The following is a 17,879-nucleotide window of genomic DNA, read 5'->3' on the forward strand; positions in this document are numbered from 1 at the left end:
TTTGTATTATTTATTATACTAACAATGTTTTAGAAAATATACACATATTAATAAGAAATGTATTATTTTATACAGATTTTATACATTTTTATACAGATTTTATTATTTTATATAGATATTAAGACAATTAAAAATTGATGCTTTATATAATTTATTTGAGTTCGATTGCGCAATCTGGCAGGGCCTCTGTAAGTTCTTTCCTGAGCGAAGCTTTATCTTCCAAATATGGCATCCCAGCAAGCTTCAAAGTCTTCAGATTTCTATAAGATACAAGAACAAAACCTGATATTAGAAAGTTGAATGTTTTCTTAATTTAGAAATATCATACACAAAAAACAGCTTTTATATCATATAATATCTTATTATTAATAATATATATATATAAAATACATACTTTAGATTTTTCAAACTACGTATTCCTTGATCAGTTATACTCTTACAATCTCTGATTTCAAGTGTAGTCAAAGTATCCTTCACCACTGATAACAATGGCAAGGCAGTGTTATACAAATAAGAACAACGTACAAGTTTTATCTCGTCAATATACCTGCAACCAACTGAATTTCTATAAGTACAAATATTGTAACAGTAAATACTATATAGTTATATTATAATTGCTCTTTGACAATTTATTTACAATATGTAAATAAATTTTCAATTGAGTAATTTATATTTTTTAGTATCAAACATATGCACATTTGACCAATACCAACAGTATACATAAACTGTTCTAGCCATTAAAAAATCTTAGACTAATATTATTTCATATATATTGTTTCAAACTATATCAAGTATATTATATATATATATTATTGTCAAAAACTCTTTCTTACAATATCTCATTGCCGAATAGCCAAATAATGTTATGAATTTATTGCTTACACATTATGACACTAACCGAAATACGGAAATCCTACATGAGTTATTCCAGAGTCCGTAGCATCTACAGCTTGAATGCAATACTGATTTTTTTCCGGTGGTAAACTATTATAATCTTCCAAATATTTCGAAAAATTTTTCCATTTCACGCTGGCGCCATTCTTCAAGAGCCATTCAGCACATGCACGATCTGGACCAACCGATTGAATTCTTTCTTGATCAACCCTCAAAATAATTACTGATTATTAGCTTAAAAATTATGTATATAAACAAATAGTTCCATATAACACTTCAATATAATAATTTATATATAAATACCTGTTAAATATTATTGTTAACCAATAGAAAAATCCTCTATTAGGTACTTTTCTGCAATGATTTACAGTACCAAGCAATCCACTTAATGTCTGTAACATTCATAATAAATAAGGAATAAATAATTAGGATAAATATAAGCAGGATAATATTCATATATCATCTTATTCGTACAGTTGTTTCTACAAAGATTAAAAAAAAATAAAAAATATGATTAAAATTAAATTTCTTCAAATATAATCTGTATAAAAGATATAAAAGATAATAATAAATAATATAAGACAATATTATACCTGTAATGCCATTGTTTTTGTTTATTCTGATATAATGTCACTGTGTTAAATTCTACTGTCTTCTGCTTCTGGAGACAGTAATTTGATCTATCTATTCTAAAATTACATTCCATTTGACGTTACAAATGTTACTTTACGATGATAGATTTTTGAACACAACCCTGAATAAAACAGATCAAAAGGTTGCCTAGACTGATTTTCCTTTGAAAACTACGCAAGAGCGTTATAATTTATAACGGTCATTGGCGCGGGAAAGCGCGGGAGAATGATTGAGCATCACGAGAATAATTGGGTAAATATGTTTATTATAAAGATTTTATCTCTGAATCTTTCAAAACTCGCATATTGTATATATTTATAGGCATAGAAACTGAATTAATTTCTCGGTGCAACTTAATTTTCCGGTAAATTTAATATGTTTGGATCATAATGCTTGGCATTATGATTACATCGAGTTCGCACTTGATGAAATCGTCATACGCGTTCGCAGTCGTTCGATATTTTTTCCATACTTTCAATATAAGTTTTCTTGCAAGCGATATTTACTCTCGAAAACTAAATTTTTCAGTGACTTTATTAATAATACGCTTGACAATATGGAATAGAATAAATACCATTCGCAAATAAGCGCGTGCGGGTAATTAATCGAAAATACCGAAAAGAAAAATATTGGGTATACCACAAATTGCATCAGAAATGTCGGGAAAAATATTGAGAGTGCTGATAAAAATATTAAGCTACAATCATTAAGCTACAGTATTATGCGTAAACACAATATATATTGCATCGATACCGTAAACTTGTGATAATTCTTTGAAGAAAACTCCGCGCGACCATAGTTTCAAGCATTGCATCAAATGTATTGGTAAAATTAGAAAATAAATATATTATCTACAAATAAACATATGTATAGCATCGAAAATACTGAGATAAGTATCAGATGCGCCGAGAAAAATATCGGGCGATTCTCGTATGCGGGCAATAGGCGATTGTGTATATGTGAATTTCAATAATATTCATCCATTTCAAGAATATATACGTGAATTTTAATAATATCCATCCATTAAATATCTTGCAAATTATGTACACAAAATTTGTTATTAAAATTATAACAAATTATTTAAAGTTTACATATTTGGAATACACATTAGAGACATTTATTCATATTTATGAGATAATTTATTATTATCAATATATTATATAATCAGGATATTTTGATTTTTGTATTATTCAGAATCAGATGCTAATTTTTTCAAATTTGTGTCGGAGAAATTATAAAAATGCCACTGTTCTTCAGATGTCAAATCGCTAGCTCCAAGTACTTTGTAAAACTCCTGTGCTGGGTTCCATTTGAGAACCACGAAATTCAACCTTTTACAATTATTCTCGACTGCTTCCTGCAAAGATTTTGTAATCAGATACATGTCGCATATCTACTTCTAGTTAAACGTACTTTTGCGACAGATTTCAGAAGCTTGAGGCCGACATGTTTCCCTCGAAACTCCGGTGTCACATAAATATCCTCTAGATACATAGCTTTCCCGACCCATGTAGAATAGGTATAATAAAAGATAGTATAACCAATGACCTTCTCATCAGATGTTGCCACATTACAGAGAAATAATGGTTGTCCATCAAAGCCATCTCTTTCTAAAGCTAAATATATTTTTTTTCATGCTATATTTATTAAAATAAAGAAAAAAAAAATTATATATATATATATCTGATTTTTTTATTACTATTGTGCATTATAAAATATAATACAGTTGTTATTATAATTATTCTTAACAACAAGAAGATTAAATATTACCTTATGCTACTTATGCTATTAATATGTATTAATATATACATAAATATATATACTAAAATCATAAGTCAAAGTTTAAACGGAATATGTATTATATTTTTTTGCAGGTTCCAAAAGATAAAGATGAAATGGTCGAAAGAGAGTTTAATAGATTACTGGAAGCTACTTCTTATCTTTCGCATCAATTAGATTTTAATTATGTAAATAGTGCAGGATCTGGAGGACAAGGCGGTAATACGCGTCCAGTGTCCTTAGGTCAAGCATTAGAATGGGTGATACGTTTACAAGAACAAGGCGTAAAGCAACGCCAAGTAGCGCATTTGCGTTCTGTACTCTCATTGCAAGGACGATTAGTTACTAATCAGCACAGAGTATGTACAATTAAAAACTATTTTTTGATTAAATATTATTCAATGTGATATATATGAAATGATATAATTAAACTGAAATGTATGAAATTATATGAATAAATTATAATTTATTTTGTAGATGATTTCCATTATGGACCGTTTGGTGGAATTGAATAAACAATACAAGGAAATGACGGAAAGTAAATTACAAACTCGAGATATAACGCAAGAATTTGTGCTCCGATCTAAGTTACGTGATCTCCATAATGCTTGTAAGGTACATAGATTAATAATGCATTTTTAACTCAGTTATAAGTAATATATTATGCGATAAGTAATGATATATTCACTTATTTTGTATTTTAGGAATGGGATCAGCTATCAGATCAACAGAAAGAAATCGAAGCAAAGTTGCAAGAATTGGAGGCTTCACCACCCAGGTAAATGTGTTATATTTTACATATATGAAATTTTATTTTAAATAATCTATAATTTGTAAGAAATTATTTGTTAATTTATATGTTATTGCATAATTATTACACAGAAAACATTTAAAAAATTAAAACACAAAATACATATTAAAATACATATATATATTATTTTATGCGCCACATAAAATTATATATATATAAATAGATTTCTGTTGTAAATTCTATCACAAATTATAGATTATCCAAAATTAACTTAAATTATATATACTGACATATTTTTTTTTGCGTTCAGTGACGTCTATTTATCGTCCAAGGATCGGCAGATACTGGATTGGCATTTTGCCAATTTGGAGTTTGCCAACGCAACATCTTTATCAAACTTGAGCCTGAAGCATTGGGATCAAGACGACGATTTCGAATTCACCGGAAGTCATTTAACTGGTGAGTCTACATATGCATTGCTTATATAAATCAAGTAACGATTTTCAAGAGTTGCGATACTTGAAAATTCACAAGTTGAAAGATACGTATGAATATATTATTTTTTTGTCATACGTAATTTTTTGTTCTTATAACAAATAATTTACGATAAGGGAAGAATTAAACATCTGGTAATAGATCGTAATATATGCGGTTACACAAATATCTGTGTACAGTACCATTCCCTCAAACTGAAAAAGATTCTAATGAATTATTTGCCAATTATTTGCGGAACATTTAATTAAAACAGTATCAGGATCGCAACATGTATTAATCTTAAGAAGCCAGATTTGCACGATATAATCGTGTTTGCTAAAACACACGCACACAGTCGACTGACTATGTTCTTTGGAAATTGCTGAGGCCGAGAGGAGATGGCGCAGATAATGAGTGAATTATTCGCGAGTTGCATCTCCTTTATAGGCGTTTGACTCGCTCCTCTCGCGCGTCTCCCTGTAGTTGACTTTATCAACCTTATTGAAAGCCGATAGCATGAGATTCTATGTAGATAGTCGCAGTATTCCCCCCGACCTATCGAGTACCGGAGTTCTCATTATGTGAAATTATGCTATGATCATAGCCCGTAAACTCTTACGAGCTTACTAAAGCGGCGACGGAAAAGCCGTGCGGTTAAAAATATTTTATGATCGCCGATAAATGCGTATTTTTGCGGTTTGTATCGGCAAATAAATTGTGTTGCCAAGTATTTTAATTTTATGAGACATGTTTATCAAGACTTGCGCGCACAAGTGTACGTTCTTTATCGCTGGATATACGGTATTAATCAACATACGTTTTATCGTGCGTCCTAATGTATATACACGTGTAAAAGGCATTAAAATATCAAAATTTAATCTGAACGCGCGTATGCAGTTTTCGTTTAAAATAACTGACTTAAATATTTTATTTATTTTAGAAATGTTATACAATCGCGGCTCGTATGAGAGAAATATTTTCTTTTGTACATAATTTTCTCTTTTTGATCTTTTTGCTATTTAAAAAAAAAAAATAAACATACGACTCCATTATCTTAGGCGGAACGTTTCATGTCATTTGCCAATTCCATTTCCGCGCGCGAGTGTTAAGAGAACATTAACGTAATATATTCGTTATGGAAATTCGACTATCTCCTTAACGATCCCTTCACCGATACTCGATGCGCAATCAAAACTAGCCGATATCGTTCTGACTGTAATGCAGTTTAACTGTACCGCTACCGCCGTTGCAAGCTCGACGGTCGCGCGAATGGAAATTGCTCTGAGTGTACCGATCCAAAGTCGTTTTGTCGGCTATCGAGATGGAATATACACGCGAGAAGAGAGGTCTGTTCGGATCGAATCGAGTGCGGAACTCGGACGTACAATAAACGGATGCGGCTTGCCGTGAAACGAGATAGACGGAAAAGACGCTCTCATTTCGAGAATGCGCGAGAATCGAGAGTGTTCGTGATCGAATGATGTTCCCGAAAGAAAGGGTTCAAGAGGGGGAGGAGCGCCCATCGTGAGTGAGCGTGCATCGATGATCATGACAGTCTCCGCTGCACCAGGTTCCACCGTTGTCGACCCCCGCGATTAATGAGATGTAAACAATTTAACACTAAATTAAGCACGACAATAGGCTCTCTTTCCTCTTTTTTCTTCCTCTTTCTCGATCGAAGCAGCCCCTTCGGGGCTTCCAGCGAGCACCGACTCACCCGATATATAATCGGGACCGAGGTGAACTGTCTCTCGGCGGCGCGCTCTTTACGAACCATCGGTTCCTTCTCGGTTTCAAACGAGGCCCGCTGATGGGTCGGCCGCGATTTTATCGGGAAACGCACCGAAAGTAAAACAATACTTTACGGAACGTTTCTTTCGCTCCACGTCTTTTTACCGTTTCACCCTTCGCGCTTCGGCGACGGGCCTTGCACCGGTTTATCATCCGGTGCCTTATCTAAGGCAAGAACACCCGTTCTTATACGTTAGAGAACCTTGGAGTTGGTAACATACGATATGAGAAATATCAGTAGCATTAACTTCTTTTGTGAATTGAGTTTTCGAAATTTCTTTGGTAAAATATAAAAATGTGCAAATATTAAAATTATATGTCATTATGAATCTTTTTTACAATTTAAGAACGGTGCAAGACGCAAGTTTATAATTATAGATAAAATCGTTAAGAATTTATTACAATTTTTTGGAAGTCTTTTAAACAATTATGACACTTGAATCGGAGATATATTGTCATCATTGTATCATACTTGTAATATATGAGTATATTCAATTGATACAATTGAACAAATTAATTCTTTTCTGACCGTTATCATTTCTGATCTTTTCTGGCTATGTATGAAGTATTTTCGCGCGGAAGCATTTAAGCAACGATATTTCATACATCTCGAAATCGAGTGTATCAGCGCATAGCGCGAAAAGTCGAGGAAGACGAAAAAGTGAAGCGCGTAAGGTAGTTTCGCGCGGTAGTTGCCCTCGTGCTCGGTGGAAAAACACAGCGACGTGATCGCAAGTCTCTATATTTTATATTCCGACTCTCGTAACTTGTTCCTCAGTCCACGCACGTTTACGCTCTGAGACTGAATACTGCGAAACGTGCCATTGCACGCTCTTTCTTCCCGCGCTTTATGCGGTTATTGATCCGACCTATACAGTCGGGACTGTTCCCGGGGAATATTCGGTGCCGAAATTTATGGATGTATCTCGGAGACAACGCGATCGTCACGGTCATCTCGATCTCCGTCAGTCTCGTTCGATCAGCAATATAACGGAGATTTACCGAGCTTTGTTCGCTGGCGACAAGATCAGTCGACCATCGTCAGTGTATTTTTGGGATTCGCCAATTTTTCATCCGCGACAGAAAAAGATGTGAGCATCCTGACAACGCACAGGGTGTTTGCGAAATTTTCGCTAAAATTTATCCCGCGATTCTGAAGACAGTTTTTCCGTAACGAAGATTTCTCTTCTTTCTTGCTTTACCGTAATTTTTAAATTTATAACGCAGTACTCTGCGAAAATCTAAATTCGACTTTAATGTTCTATGATAATAGAGCCAACGTGAAATCGATTTTTAAAGAGTCATTGCAGAGAAAATCTCGGATCTTTAATTTCAATTTGTCAAATAATCATAGCGAATCGAAAAATCCATAACGAGGGGCACGTTCGCAAGGTTTGATGTCGCGATATTCGCGAAACACCCCATATAGCTCGTCACCAGAAGAACCCTGTTATACGGCGGGTTCGGGAGAAAAGGATGAGGGAGAGAAGGGGAGGAGAGGGCATTTACGACGTATCGAAGACTTCTATACGCCGTTCGTTGACTCCGATCGTCGCATTCCACGCCGTCCGTGTGTGTCGCTACCAAAATTATATTGTCGTAAAGTTGACTTCACGCTCCCCCTCCCCCGTCCGTCGTCCGCATCCTCCTTCTCTTCGTCAGTGTTGTTATGGGGGGAAAAGGGGGATAACATCGCGCGAACGCGTGAGCACCCAGCACACGGATGTCCTTCGCAGGATTCTCGCGAGCCGATTGTCCCGCTCGCCCCCTCCTTCCTCCTCGCGTGCGTAATGCGTGCGATACACTGTACGCGCGTCGTTAACGCGTGCATATTTTTAAATTAATCGGGATCGAGATACGATAAAGGAGATTATTCGGCCGTAATACGACGATGACGCTCCCTCTCGAGGTGCGAATCTCGGGGGCTCGCTGCCGTGGGGACATCGAAATTAACCTCCTCCCCCTTCCTTCTTTCCTTCCCTTTTCGCTACAGCGATCGCGCTAATTGACGGGAGGATAACCCGACGTGCTTTTATCGAAGCTCGAAGCGATTTCGCGACACTTCGTGATAAGAAAGGAAAAAGGGAGTAGAAAAAAAAAGGAGCAAGGAAGGGGGGAAGGAAGAATTTATTATGAAACGCGTCAGAGAGAGAGAGAGAAAAAGAGAGAATTACGCACAGTAGCTCTCCGAGATTTACATCTTCCTTATTTTTTAGAAAAAAATGTTTTAAAATATTTATATTACATATCTATTTTTTATGCATGATTGGATAAGTGTATACGTGCCACAGAATGCAGTAATGCCGTAATGCAGAATATTTTTTATGCAACGTAGAGTGCATATATATAATGTGGTTCTCGTTATAACAGAATACGTTATACCCGTTAACAAATGCATTCTGCAATATCAAGCTGTAACAACACCGTAATATGCGCTCGTAATCGAGCTCTGTAATCGAGCTTTCAACGCGCCGTTATTGTTTCCGCGGTCTTAGTGTTCCCTTGAACAGAGTCGTGTTACCGATCGCGTGGTACTGTCAACTCGGTCAAGACATCGCCGAGAATGGATGAACCGGAAGCGTAAGATGTGTTCAACGATTAATGAACGGGTTAAAACTGCATTTCTCGAATAAGAAGGGGGGGGGGAGGCAGTTTCGCCGGCCGGATACTCATCCTGCATGATGATTTGAGATTATGTCGTTGTTCTTCCTTTTTCAACGTCAATACCGCACACTTTCGTTCATTGCTCCTTGGCAGCGCGGCGGCAGCAACAACAGCAGCAGCCAGCAACGCTGCGTTGCACAAACGGTCTTTGTTGAGCCGGAGCGCGAGGTATGACAATGCAACCGCCATCGGTTGAACATCGAAATTTCTTCCGAGTCTTCTCGTGATAGGACCATTGTGCAGAAAGGTTGATATTAACCGAGCAAGCCGGCGCGCCGCGCTCTCGAGAGACTCTCATTATGTATGCGCCATCGAAATTGCATCGTTACGATCTTGAATATGCATTCTCCCTCTTCTCCCTCCTCCCTAAATATTCGCCCCGGTCCGCGCCGCGGCACGACGTCGGATGGTTTTTTCTTTGCAAGCGAATGCGCTCCAGAGTAGCAGTATTGCCGATGCTAATGTCGGGCTTCTTGACATTCCAATCGGATCGGATTTGTCCGATATCGGTAAAAATTCCGATGACTACTCCGAGGTGAAATGCAACTTTGGCATGTAGTGCGCGAATTCGCGATCTTGTCCCGCACTCGCGTCCGTTAAAATTGCAAGAGTTACAATAGGAGACAGCATATGCAACGGTGGCATTACGTGAAATTTAATCGTGTGTATTTATCTTTCTATTGCCAATAATATCAAGAAACACGAAACAATTGCTTTTATACTTTTGATAAGCTTGAAATATGTAACATGGATTAAAGTATGATTTAATCATTATTCGAAATATAAATTTTGTCCTGATCTAAAATATGATCTTTTATTGAAATATGTTAATAATACTTAAGAAGAAGATATAAAATATTTCTGAGAAAGAAGATATAAACTTCTGTTTAAAAAAAATATTAAAGAGGAAACAAGTATATTATAAATTGTAGATTAGTTCAATATCTATTTAATGGATTAATTTATAACATATATATTAATATAATTTAATAGATTTATTTCACATATTGATATAACCTTTTTATATAAAATAGAAAATAAGGAACTAAATTTAGCTTTTTCAGCTTATTTTATTATCATAAAAAGTTTTAACTTTTGTCTCTCTATATTTATTATAAATCACAATTACATGCACTTATTATTCAAGCTTGGCAATATTATGGAGAACATAATTAATTAGTAATTGAAAGCAATTAAAATATTGAACATACCAACAATGTTACTTGTCTTATATTTGAGATATTCGAATCTTGGTCCATTTTAATCGACAATCCATAACGATTAAAAATGGTTATACATAAGAAAAAAATAAAATTTAGTGTAATGAATTTTACAAACAAATCATTAATGTCATTATAGAGTCGCGTTTCAATATTTTTATCTTCCAAAAAATATCCGGCATGTCTGTGAGAATATTAATACAACCTGTGTCTCGCCAATTTTGTGCCTGTCTAAAAATTATCTGCTTGTCGCGTAGACCGGACATAGCGGTATTTTCATAGAGTTTTGTAAATCGATGACGATGATGGCGAGGGACACGGGCGAAGGGAATCACGGAGTCTTTCCTCGATGGAGGACGAAAACGAAACGTAGGCAGCTTAACATTAGCCGAGAACCGAGAACTGGATGGCGAACTGGGCGGGAGCGGGGATGATAAGGGGGGGGGGGCCGAGCGGTGTTAATAATACTTAAGAAGAAGATATAAAATATTTCTGAGAAAGAAGATATAAACTTCTGTTTAAAAAAAATATTAAAGAGGAAACAAGTATATTATAAATTGTAGATTAGTTCAATATCTATTTAATGGATTAATTTATAACATATATATTAATATAATTTACGAGCGGTAATTTACGAGGTATCGAAGACCTTGTACACTCTCCTACCCGCCAACGAGCCGGCCTCGCCCCGCGGAATCCAGTCTTGGCCTTAACGCACCGATACCTTTCCCATGACCACTTTCGGTGCCTATCCGTGCACAGTACATACATACATATACGCATGTACATCCACAAACCATCTCTACTACTTCCACATACACACACACACACACACATCAGTCGTCTTTACCATTTACAGTACCCCTCGTGTCGGCAACGCAGTAGGGTACCTTGTTCGATATAGTCTATCTGGGGGTACAGTCCGTCGCATGATCCACGTAATTTCTCATCCCGACGGCTATCGCCCGTGAAGAAGCGTCAATGAAACGATTGCTTAGCGCCGGACCTACCGTTCCTCGGAGACAAATGGTCTGGTGGCATATATCGGTATTAGGTCGGCGTTTACATACGCGTAATATTAGTTGAATATTCTTGTGTAACGAGATTTAACACTGTCGTATAGACTGATCTTTATCGAAATCGTTCGTGTATAAGTCGTTCATTACATAATCCAACAAAAAAGAATAATGATTTTTGTTTTAATGCGATTTTGGCCTCAGAGACGCTCTATCGCGTTACAATTTGCTTTATCGTCTTACGTTTTGAAGGAGTTTAATGTAATTTATCACGTTATAGCTATAGTGATATGTTAGAAAAATTTTATTTCGTCGATTTTTATATCGGATTTACAATATTTGATAACCTGAAAAATTTCTATACATGAATTTGAGTAAATATGTGAAAAATTAATTTTGGCATCTGCCATATTGATTTCGTCATTTTGAATTTATTTTAACGTCAAATTTCTATTCAGTGACTTAGAAAACCCATAAGATTGAATAAACAACTGAAATATATTCGTTAGATCATTATCTGTTATCCTTAATAATTTAATTTATAACTTTTTATACAACTAATGTCAAATACTGTAAAATAATCTTTTTTTACTACTTTTATTTCAAATTTTTTAAAATTGTGATATAATAAAGTATTTTGGAAGTCGGGATTATATTCAGTATTAAAAAAGACTACGGGAAATGAATACTCTCTTCTTTAGATTTGAAGAAAAGTTACTTTTTAAATTAAATGTGTTTTTTTTTTTTTTGATTTTCACAACTTGGCGAGCATGATAGTACGCTATTTTTCATTTTAGCTTTATTTGCATACCGAACTCTCTCTTGTCTCGCTTCGTTTGCTCCGTACCGTTGAAAATACGATGGTGAATAATTGCGGCAACACGCAACTGATCACTACTGCGTACAGTGATGGTGATGATAGTAGTAATGGTATGGAATATTTTATATACAATATTGAAATTAGAGCGTATATCCCCTCGTTGACGTTGACCAACTTTTATTGCCATTTTAAATATATCTATATGTCCGTGTTAATATTTCCAGTTCGTTACGAGCTATAATACTTCGACAGGTTAAATGCAAAGTGACATGTTAGGAATCGGAGAGATACCGGCTCGACCGTATCGTTAATTGCCCACTTGCCGATTTGAGATGCAGCATTGTACACGCGCGTCCGTCTCATTGAAATATTCAAGCTTCTAGTTAGATTGTAATTACGTCGTCTATGAGGCAATGTATCACGATATAGGCCGCGGCGGTAGATGGGCGAAGGCCTCTGGAGACTACGGCGGATTGGATGATATCGTAAAGCATTCATAAGCCCGACTAATTGTTGATTTGGGATGCAAAATCATATATTTGTCGACAAATATTCAAGCCGCCGGGCAAACGATAAGATAAATGTTTGATGAGAAACGGGAAAAAAAATGCCGCACCGTTCTTAGAGAATTATCTTCGATGCTCGATAGAGCGATCTAATAAAAGTAATAGGGTGAGATTGTCGAGATACCTCATTGCGATACCGTAAGCAGCTTGAAAGCTTCTTTTCATTCTACTCTATTTTGATTCTGATAATACCAATTTTCCAACAATGAACTGTACATTTCAAAATTGCATGCTCCCAGGATCACGATAAAATTGCTTCGAGCTCATGCTCGACTTATTTATCATGAATATGGGATATGTATATATTACATACGATTAACTATAAATATATTATTTCAAATAGGAATTTTTGATAATCCTTATAATTATTATTTCAATTAATAATTTCAATTATCGCGTTTTTAATAATTATTTTCTATGTCGGAGCCTCTATTATTCTCACATCTGAAAAATAGATTTTCAAATATAATATTTTATTTAAACGATAATATTTAAATGATTATATATAAACAATAGTTTTGTAAAATGTTCATCACGATATTATTATGTAGCTTTTTTGTGTTCTTACATTTTGGGATTTATAAAAGTAGTTTTATTAATGAGCTATCAGTAATTCTATGACAGTGTTAATAATCGTGTTTCGCGCCGTAATACCGCTTACGGAATTTTACGCTTATATACAATGTAAATAGTACATAATATACTACGAAAACAGCGTAATCTTAGTAAGGATCGCGAGATTTATTACTGTCCGCGTTTCAGTGTATCTTAACGCGATGTAGAAGATGGACGAAATGATAAATAGCGAGTACCGTAAGGGAAAAGGTGACGTATCGCCACGTGTCGTACATTACACGCGCGATTTTTCGAGGCACGAAGATCCGTTTCTTTTTTTTTTTTTTAAAGATTAGATTAAATTTTCATGTACGCACACACATGTGTGTCTATTTAGGGACATGCAGGATTGTGGTTAATCGGTTTTCACGCGGACTCGTCTATTCGTTAGGCGCGCAAGGCGAGGAGAGAGCGGATGTGTTCGCGGAGATAACAGAGCTATGGGAGAGAGTACACGCCGTGGCATAAGGAAGGAAGGAAGGAAGGAAGAAAGAATGGAACCTAAGGAAGGTTGTTCTCTTTCTATCTCTTTCCATCCACCGCCGTCGTTTCCCGCAGGCAGGAGGCCTCGCCGTACAGTGGATTTCCTTGACGCGTTAAGTCCCGGATAGATGTACTGTATAACATCGTAGAGAGTAACTTAAGGCCCATGAGGTTGTCGGGACGACGAATTATTTCCCTACGCGCTTTGTATAAACCGCCTCGCCAATCTGTCATCGGTTATACCCGCGTATACGCCAGCGGCGGGAATATTTATGCGCGTGATCTTGGAGGCGCGATGTACGCGTGCGATATCCCGGGTTACGTGTAAATTATTCATCCGCGAATTCGATTCTCTCGATTACGAGCGTGCCGTGTGTGTCGGCTTGTTAACCCCCTGATTGCGGGCCGCCTGGGATGTATCGCGCCCGTCACGTCTCTAATTCCCGATCGTTATTCAAATTGCCGTCGCATAGATCCTCTGTATTATTATTAGCTGTGTTTTGTACCGTTTTCCGTTATGACTATTATTATCCGCACGATCGATTGTATCCGATCGACAACGAGAACTGATGTAATAACAACGACGAATATCGAATAAGAAGGTTCTTTTATTCTTGCATCGAAAAAATTTCCCCGCGGAATCTTATTTAATTACGGCGTCGCGAACTTTTTGCAGTATATCTATAAAATACTGTCGTAAAAGAGGTTAATTTAGGATCAATTTTTTTTTTTTTATGATAACAGAGACGTAAAAAAACATTGGTAGTCGTCGTTTATCCAAGTTCGACTGCAACGCGTCTATTTGCCAACACCGATAGGCTAACGTAGTCGAGAGTTTAGCGATAAAGACAATTTAATATCCTAGAGAAACTTACATACGCGCGTATCGGTTGAGTCGATGCGAATTAAGGGAGTTTCTTGTCGGTTGCAGCCGTTTCAACCGGCGGCCAACGTCGTAAACTTGAGCCGATAATTTCGAGCGGCAGAAATACAGTCGGCGCAGACGGGAGATTTCGTCCCAAGTCGAGAACCGCGCGTGCAATTCGAATTGGCACTAAATCGCAGATTAGCGACGGATTTATTTTTGAATCGCTCGTTAAAATATGTGCTACCGAATCAATAACGATATAAGCCGATCGTATATATGTATCATTCATTAGAATCTTATTTCAATAATTATTTAATTTATAACAACACAAGAAAATAACATGCACGATTAATAAGACGATTCATATATTACAGCTTAATCGCGATTTCTTATTTTATATCTTAAAAATATATTAAATATTAAATATATTAAATATATTAAATCAATATTTTTAAAGTTCTGGTGTCTCTATAATCTAGTTAAATTTTTAAATTCATATAGTTGCACTCGGTGAAATAAGGAATGGAATATGTTAAAGATAATGAGAATAATGAATATTTTTTTAGTTTCTTTACTTATCAGCAATGAGAAACAAGTATTTGTGAATAATCTTTATAATAGTAAATCCTATTAAAAAACTTAAAAAAGAACGCTGCCTTTGCATGTAACAGAGATATAATATGTTCGTAGAAAAAAGATTGATTAGAAAGGCAAACATTGCTTGAGATTGTGTTCAATCATTACATGATATACATATCTATCTATCTCCCCGGATCTATCGGTCGGTAGCGGCGTAATCGCCGAATGATGGGCCCGAGCTTCGTGTTTTCGGATAATAAGCTTACACACTGCCCCAGCCACACAACGATGATGCATTTTTCAAATTAATGCTCCGCAATCTCTCTTGACAATCGCTCGAAAAGGGGATTACGTGACGGGATGACCGAGAATGATTAAACGCGGTCCTACGTGACGGAGAGAAGAATGACGGTGACCATTATATGTTAATGCTCGGCCACACGCCATACGACGATTATGCAGCCTTTCAGCATGTCCTCCCCGCCTTCCCCTCTCCGTGCGAGATGCGTTTACGAAAAAAAAAAAAAAAAAAAAGAAATCGGTGTATCGGAGGAGATGCGACTTGCCTTTTCGACACGATACGCGTCTCTCATGCTTGGCAGGAATAATTTCCTTCTTCGGGCGCCGCCGTTTTGTAATGCTCGACTTGTCAGCAATGAGGAGAGGAGCCCGCGATCGTTATGGAATGAAATGTGGTTCCTACTTAAGCGCTAACGAAGATAAATATTTCAATTGGTGGGTTAAATTATAAAATTTGCCGTTCTCATAATTAACATGCCCCCGCGGCATCTCGTTTAGACGAGTGTATATATGTATATTTTATAATGAAGAAAAAAAAACTCGGACAAATTCGTATCGAATCTTAGCTCGATCGATTATATCTTAGCTCGATCAACTATAAATTTTATTAACACGTTAAATGTAAAGATAAGTAAATATAGTAATCATCTCTCACATGTCACGTTTATTGGCAGTATGTAGGAAATTACGTGTATTACCGGGAAAAATGATTTAAATTAATAATAAATAAGAATTATGTTTTTTTTTACGGTATCGTATAATTTATATTCAAGTTTCTACGAAATTGATAAAAATCTATATATAGCAATAAATATATCGATCAAGTACTTATATATATACATGAACAATTATTTTATATAAAAAAAAAACTATTTAATTCTTTCATTTTGATATTTTTTACGAATTCTTGACGGGATAAAAGTTTTTATGAGAAATATTGTGAAACTTATCCTCTCTTTTATAAGAGACGAAGTCGTTTGGTTCGAAAGCGAGTTCGATGCGAAAATTATATAGATCGCTAGCTGGCGACGATTTAGCAGATGGCGCGGACCGGATCGAGCCTTTTCGAATCACCACCTGGTTGCCAGGCGCCTCCAATCTGCCACCCCGGGCCCGTCGTAAAGTTCTGCCGTCCACTCGGCCGGTCATTAAACCGGCGATAGAAAAGTTTCGGACGTATATCGTTGGCGGTAATTAACGATCGGCCGGGAGTATCTCCCGAACGTGAAACATTATCCGTTGAAAAAACCGATCTTTATCTCGGTGATGGATTTGAAGTACGGTGGCTTTTGAGGAGGCCCGGGAGCGCGCGACGCATGTGGAATCTCTCGGACAGTTGTCGCTTCAGTTTTACAGGCAAGCCGGATTTCGAGAGTCGACAGTCGAGGTGAAAGTATACCCCAAGTCAAAGGTAAACGGTAACTTAAAGAGCGACGGACTAAATATACGATCCTAACTGCGTACACACCGGCGATATAACTGGGAAAGAGAATGTTCGGATGTTATAGATTTTACTTGTAATTCTCTTCGAGTATATATATATATATTCCCAATCTTGTTTACTTCTTCTTAGAACTATCATTACACAAAATAGCTGTCCCTTTAAATTTCCCAAGGATAAATTATTCACATTATCTTTCTCAAGCATTTACGAGATAGTGACAGTTCACATCGCGTGTGTCGCGTGTGAGCTGCAACTAGGGTTGCCATAATAAAATTTTCAAAACTAGAACTTATAGCTCAGAAACCCCGGACATTTCGCTTGCAACCCCGGACGTATACAAAAATACGAATATTGATTAGTCGCGCGCGACGTCGATCGGAATTGAAGCAGCTTTGACGACGTCGTGCATCGACACATGGTAGAGCCGTATTACATCTTGCATTTATTGCCGATGCACAGCGTTTTAGCGAAGGCAGGTTGTAAAATTTACAAAGTAACCCGCCGTCCTTTTCTATCAATTATCGTTCGCCTGCAACGCGCGACGTACCGTTAAGAGTAATGTTAACGATTCCTCCACCTCGCCATCGGAGAATACCCATTGGAAGTGAAACTCTATCTGTCGATAGGTTAAATGCTTGCCGCGTGACTCTCGACGTACCGTGCAAAAGCGCGCACCGTCTCGCTTCCTGGCTCATACGATGCGATTCTTATTAGGTGCAATCCTCGCCGATGCTCGCCGGCAATGAAAGCCTCGAACGGCAAAGCCGTCTCGGCGTGCCGCCGATCGTTAGCGATAAATTCTGTAAAGGCCGATCTCAGAAAACTTGGATTTCGGTAGGACGCGTATCGGATTCTCTCGCGGTAATTCGATAGTCCTTAAAATTGAAACGCTCGGCGTTTCGATATTTCCTGGACTTTAGGTATCTTCGAAACACAATAAAATAATTAAATTAGATTAAATATTTTTTTTTTTTTTTTTTTT

General features: G+C 36.7%; 3 protein-coding genes across 3 annotated transcripts in view; 1 reads left to right on the plus strand and 2 right to left on the minus strand.

The window, feature by feature from the left end:
• Positions 1-42: 42 nt before the first annotated feature.
• Positions 43-1,654, minus strand: LOC115234842 (ATP synthase subunit s, mitochondrial). Its single transcript, XM_029806192.1, has 5 exons — positions 1,488-1,654; positions 1,198-1,286; positions 899-1,104; positions 395-557; positions 43-260 (listed from the first exon to the last, which is right to left on the minus strand). The coding sequence occupies exons 1-5, from the start codon at positions 1,497-1,499 to the stop codon at positions 152-154; spliced, it is 579 nt and encodes a 192-aa protein (XP_029662052.1). The 5' UTR covers positions 1,500-1,654; the 3' UTR covers positions 43-151.
• Positions 1,655-2,510: 856 nt separating this feature from the next.
• Positions 2,511-3,159, minus strand: LOC115234603 (diamine acetyltransferase 2; the record flags this gene model as incomplete). The annotated part of the gene is made up of 2 exons (XM_029805790.1): positions 2,511-2,884; positions 2,941-3,159. Coding segments are annotated over 2 exons (390 nt in total), but the record flags the coding sequence as incomplete, so codon positions are not given.
• A 221-nt stretch (positions 3,160-3,380) lies between these two features.
• LOC115234610 (lysine-specific histone demethylase 1A) overlaps positions 3,381-17,879 on the plus strand; it is a 104,851-nt gene continuing 90,352 nt past the window's right edge. The window contains exons 1-4 of the mRNA XM_029805803.1: positions 3,381-3,665; positions 3,784-3,921; positions 4,011-4,084; positions 4,368-4,516. Coding sequence (XP_029661663.1) covers positions 3,381-3,665; positions 3,784-3,921; positions 4,011-4,084; positions 4,368-4,516 — 646 coding nt within the window. The remainder of the gene's footprint in view (positions 3,666-3,783; positions 3,922-4,010; positions 4,085-4,367; positions 4,517-17,879) is intronic.

The sequence above is a fragment of the Formica exsecta genome, unplaced genomic scaffold (assembly GCF_003651465.1).
Source record: "Formica exsecta isolate Colony F162 unplaced genomic scaffold, ASM365146v1 scaffold108, whole genome shotgun sequence".
Classification (NCBI taxonomy): Eukaryota; Metazoa; Arthropoda; class Insecta; order Hymenoptera; family Formicidae; genus Formica; species Formica exsecta.

What these genes read in the sequence shown, in the direction of transcription:
- LOC115234842 (XM_029806192.1), bottom strand. An exon ending in TGTAGGATTTCCGTATTTCG is followed by an intron (nt 558 to 898) that starts GTTAGTGTCATA and finishes ATAGAAATTCAG; the next exon opens with TTGGTTGCAGGTATATTGAC. An exon ending in CGTAGTTTGAAAAATCTAAA is followed by an intron (nt 261 to 394) that starts GTATGTATTTTA and finishes TGTATCTTATAG; the next exon opens with AAATCTGAAGACTTTGAAGC.